The 4838-nt window shown below is 37.7% G+C and overlaps 1 protein-coding gene across 1 annotated transcript; it reads right to left on the bottom strand.

Moving 5' to 3' along the window:
- Positions 1 to 1641: 1641 nt before the first annotated feature.
- On the bottom strand, positions 1642 to 3309 carry LOC138902827 (uncharacterized). The gene is made up of 5 exons (XM_070190727.1): positions 2994 to 3309; positions 2755 to 2930; positions 2355 to 2580; positions 2127 to 2291; positions 1642 to 1985 (listed from the first exon to the last, which is right to left on the bottom strand). Exons 1-5 carry the CDS (start codon positions 3307 to 3309, stop codon positions 1642 to 1644), a joined length of 1227 nt encoding a protein of 408 aa, XP_070046828.1.
- Positions 3310 to 4838: the final 1529 nt, after the last annotated feature.

Genomic DNA, 4838 nt, shown 5'->3' with positions numbered 1-4838 from the left:
TTGCAACAAGAGTATGCAAAGAAGATATTAATGGGAGAAAATAGGGATTGATTGGATAGGTGAAAGATAATTACCTGAAATTTAACTCTAGTTAATTCACTTATAAGGTTCAAGTGAGTCTCTCGAATTCACTCTATTATTAGTTTGAATGTTCAGTAAAATCTCCTCACTCGATTAAGTCTCAACCCCACAATATGAACTAAGTTAAGATTGGTGACGATATGCAAGAATTCGTAGTGGATTGGTTTGTAAGAGAACCTCTTTCGATTATTATCCTAACTATGTTTAAACAATAATTCAACTAGCCCCTTTCGATTACTAAGAAGAATCAATGATTTCAACAAATAAGATAATGCAAAAACATCACAAGTTACGCCTCTTTTGATTACATAAACATGTGAATATATATGCAACAATTAAAACACACAAAATGATTCAATACATAACAACTATATTTAATATCCACAATCAATTCTCAAAACACCAAATCCATCAATCCCTAAAGAAGAATTACTCCATAGATATGGAGAAATTCATCACAAATAAGTTTAAGTTAAAGGAAAACATAAAATAATCCAAACCCTTGTCTTGAGTGAGGATTAAAGGATGAAATCCTTGTGCTCTTGCTTATCCCACTTCTCCTTAGCGTCCTTAGGTCTAAAGTATTTCAAAAGTCCCAAAAATACTGTTTTTCCATATATATATATATATATATATATATATATATATATATATATATATATATATATATATACCAAGTAGGGTCGGGCCCAAACGAACACACCTTCTCCTACTAATATAACCTCTACGCCTACTTTGGCATCACAGAAAACGGGTTTTTAGGAAAAAGAATTTACGGGGCCTTACAAAGGTTTCCTATTATTCTACAAAACAAAATCTAACTACACCCGGTTCAAACAAAACCCTTGGAAACAAACCATGGCACAAAGAAAAGCCAAGGGGGGATTTTTACACTACCTAACAAAATAAATTTTTTTGTCTTTTTCTTTCGACTTTAATCCCTCAAGAAACTCGTCGAATGATATCCATCGCCGGGAAAAATAATTTTTTTTCATCAAACTACTACCACTAACCAAATTAATATACATACAACATACATACAAATATATCCCCCACCCCACACTTTAAGTTATGGCATATCCCCATGACACACAATTAAAAAGCATAAGGTAGAAGAAACTTCCCTGAATCTCTAGTCGGGGTCTGAGTCAAAGTCGGGCTTTATTATTCGTGCCCGAACTAGTGCACACATACACGCGCATAGCTTCTTCTCATCCTTCTTGGGGTACACCCCACACTTGTCTTTCTCAATCACAGGGACCTTCTCTTTCGAGCTTTTCACTCTCCACTCTACACTTGTCTTTGGCTTCTCCTTTCTCACCCCCATCTCCACATTCATCTTAAATGTCACCGTCTCCTCACCCACTCTAAGCATGAGCTTTCTATCATGTATGTCTAATATTTCTCTGCCCGTCACTAAGAATGGTCTTCCTAAGATAAGGGGAACCTCTTTATTCTCATCCATCTTCACCACTATGAAATCTACAGGAAATACAAAGTTATCTACCCGTACTAAGACATCTTCAACTATCCCCTCAGGTATCAAAGTTGTTTGGCATGCTAGTGCAAAGATATTGGCGCAGACCTTATCTCTCCAAGCTCATTCTCCAATTTCCTATAAATAGACAAAGGCATTAAATTAATTGAGTCACCAGAATCACACAAAGACTTATCAAAGTTAAAAGTGCATAAAGAGAAAGGTATAGTAAAACTCCCTGGATCTCCACACTTTTGTGGGAGTTTGTTTTGCAAGATTACACTACAATGCTCTGTGAGCTTGACTACTGATGTCTCCTCGATCTTCCTTTTCTTTGTAAGGATCTCCTTCAAGAATTTCTCATAAGCTGGCATTTGTGAGAGAACTTTTGTGAACGGCAAGTTTACATTAACATGTCTCAGCATATCTAGAAATCTCTCAAACTGTTTGTCCAGCTTTTCTCTATACAGCTTTTAGGGAAAAGGTAGAGCAGGCATGTACTCGCTCTCATTCTGATCCTCCTTTCTTGATGTTTCCTCCTTCTTCTTTTTCTCAACTCATTTCTTACCTTTCTTCTTCTTATCAACTTCAATTTTTAGCTGCTCCTCAACTTCTTTTTCAGGTATCACCTCTTTTTGGACTAGAGTGGGATCTTTCAATAATTTCCCGTTTCTCAAGGTCACATCTTTTACCATTTCTTTGGGGTTTCTTTCAATGTCAGTTGGTATAGTACCTGGGATTATCTCAGACAATACAGTTGCAATTTATCCCACTTGCTTCTCCAAGTTTCGCAAACCAGTGCCAAGTTCTTTAATAGCTGAACCAGAGACATCTAATCTCTCATTTGTCTTGACAATAAAGGACTTCATTAGATCTTCTAGCCCAGGCTGAGTGGAATGTTGAGGCTGGAACTGCGGCCTCGGCTGATTTACAAAACTAGGAGCTTCTGGAAATCTGGGACTGTTTTGTTGCCATGCATTTGCAGTACCGCCAGGTGAACTCCATGAAAAAATGGGGTGCTTCTGACGCATTGCATTGAAGTTATAATTCCCAACAGCATTAACTTCCTCAATTGAGGCTTGACACTCATGAGTAGGGTGCCCTCTTCCACATATATCACACGCTACATGGGGCTCACTATGTATCGAGGCTAAGGTTAGCTTCCTTATTTCCTTGGCCTTGGTATCAAGCTATACCTGCACAGATGTGTTAGCGTCAACTTGGTGAACACCAGTTGATCTTCTTCTTTCGGTAATTTCAGAGGGCCACTGATTTGCGTCTTCAGATAACTCATTCAAAGTTGCGACTATCTCCCCTGGAGTCTTTTTCATCAACGGGCCTCCAGCTGCATTGCTCAATGTTCTACGTGAGGCTGGTGTCAATCCATCCCAAGAATCCTGGAGTTGCATCCAGAGTTCAATTCTACTATGTTGACACTTTCGCACTATCTCCTTAAACCTCTCCCAATCTTCAAACACGGTTTCAGTCTCGTTCTGGCAAAAGTTATGGATTTCTCTTCTAAACTTGTATGTCTTAGCTGATGAGAAATATTTGTCAAGAAATTTTCTGGTCATCTCATCCCATGTTCTAATCGATCCATTAGGCAAGCTGTGAAGCCAATGCTTTGCATCATCTTTGAGTGTGAAGGGAAATACCCTTAAGTAAACTGCATCATGTGACACACCATTGTATAGAAAGGTGTTCATAATCTCCTTGAAGTCCATCGGATGATTGTTTAGATCTTCGTTCATCTTTCCTCTGAAGACACATCTGTTTTGAAGAGTTTGAAGCAACCCTTGCTTCAGCACAAAATTACTAGCTGCAACTGGATGTGGTCTCACACTTGATAAGCCTTGGGTTTAGACCAGTCTAGCATAATCGCCAAATGGTCTCCCAGCACCGGGAACTATATTTCCGAATTGGTCTGCAACCAAAGGTTAATTCTAATCCATTCTCCGAGCCCTCTCCTCCTCAAAGACAAGTTGTGCATTTCGAAGAGCTGTCTACTCAGCATCTCGTGCCGCTTTTTCTCTTTGCTGGGCTGCCTCTCTTGTAGCCAAATCAACATTGTCATCATCTCCCGCCATAATTTCTTTGGTTGAGGATTGCCCAACCTTCTCTGTATTCTCGGGGAGATTTCTTTCCTTCCTCAATTGTCGCAGTTGTTTCCAAGTTTCTGGTTTGTGTGGGAGCACTTCCTTCCCAGAAGATCAAGTCATGCACCAATCTAACATGTAGCCTGCGCAAAGTCAAGGAACAACAAACGTAAAAAGAGAAAAACAAAATAATAGAAAAATTCATGAATTAGCACCACAAATTATTTCAAACACTATTAATTGCCAATCCTCGACAACGGCGCCAAAATTTGACTAACGCAATCCTCGCTAGTCGAATATAGTATAATATAATATCGTATCCACGTGGATTGTAGTTAAACAGTATTTTCGTAGTTTATAGCTTGATTGCTATCCAAGATGATCAACAATTGAGATTTATGTGATTAAAACTAAAATTAATTAAGAGTCTAAACTATTGGCTAATGACAAACACAACAAGAGTAGGCAAAGAAGATATCAATGGGAAAAAATAGGGGTTGATTGGATAGGTGAAAGATAATTTCATAGGATTTAACTCTAGTTAATTCACTTATAAGGTTCAAGTGATTCTCTCGAATTCACCTTATTATTAGTTCGAATGTTCAGTAGAAACTCCTCTCTCGATTAAGTCTCAACCTCACAATATGAACTAAGTTAAGCTTGGTGAAGATATGCAAGAATTCGTAGTATATTGGTTTGTAAGAGAACCTCTTTCGATTATTATCCTAACTAGGTTTAAACAATAATTCAACTAGCCTCTTTCAATTACTAAGAAGAATCAATGAATTCAACCAACAAGATAATGCAAAAACATCACAAGTTACGCCTCTTTTGATTAGATAAACGTGTGAATATATATGCAACAATAAAAACACCCAAAATAATTCAATACATAAAAACTAGAGTTAATATCCATAAACAATTCTCAAAACACCAAATCCATCAATCTCTAAAGAAGAATTACTCCATAGATATGGAAAATTCATCACAAATAAGTTTAAGTTAAAGGAAAACATAAAACAATCCAAACCCTTGTCTTGAGTGAGGATTGAAGGATGAAATCCTTGTGCTCTTGCTTCTACCACTTCTCCTTAGCCTCCTTAGGTCTAAAGTATGACAACATCCCAAAAATACCATTTTTCCATGTATATATACCAAGTAGGGTCGGGCCCAAACGAACACAC

This window comes from Nicotiana tomentosiformis, chromosome 12 (genome assembly GCF_000390325.3).
Source record: "Nicotiana tomentosiformis chromosome 12, ASM39032v3, whole genome shotgun sequence".
Lineage (NCBI taxonomy): Eukaryota > Viridiplantae > Streptophyta > Magnoliopsida > Solanales > Solanaceae > Nicotiana > Nicotiana tomentosiformis.
The sequence above is the reverse complement of the archived record's forward strand: the minus strand, read 5'-3'. Positions and strand labels throughout refer to the sequence as shown.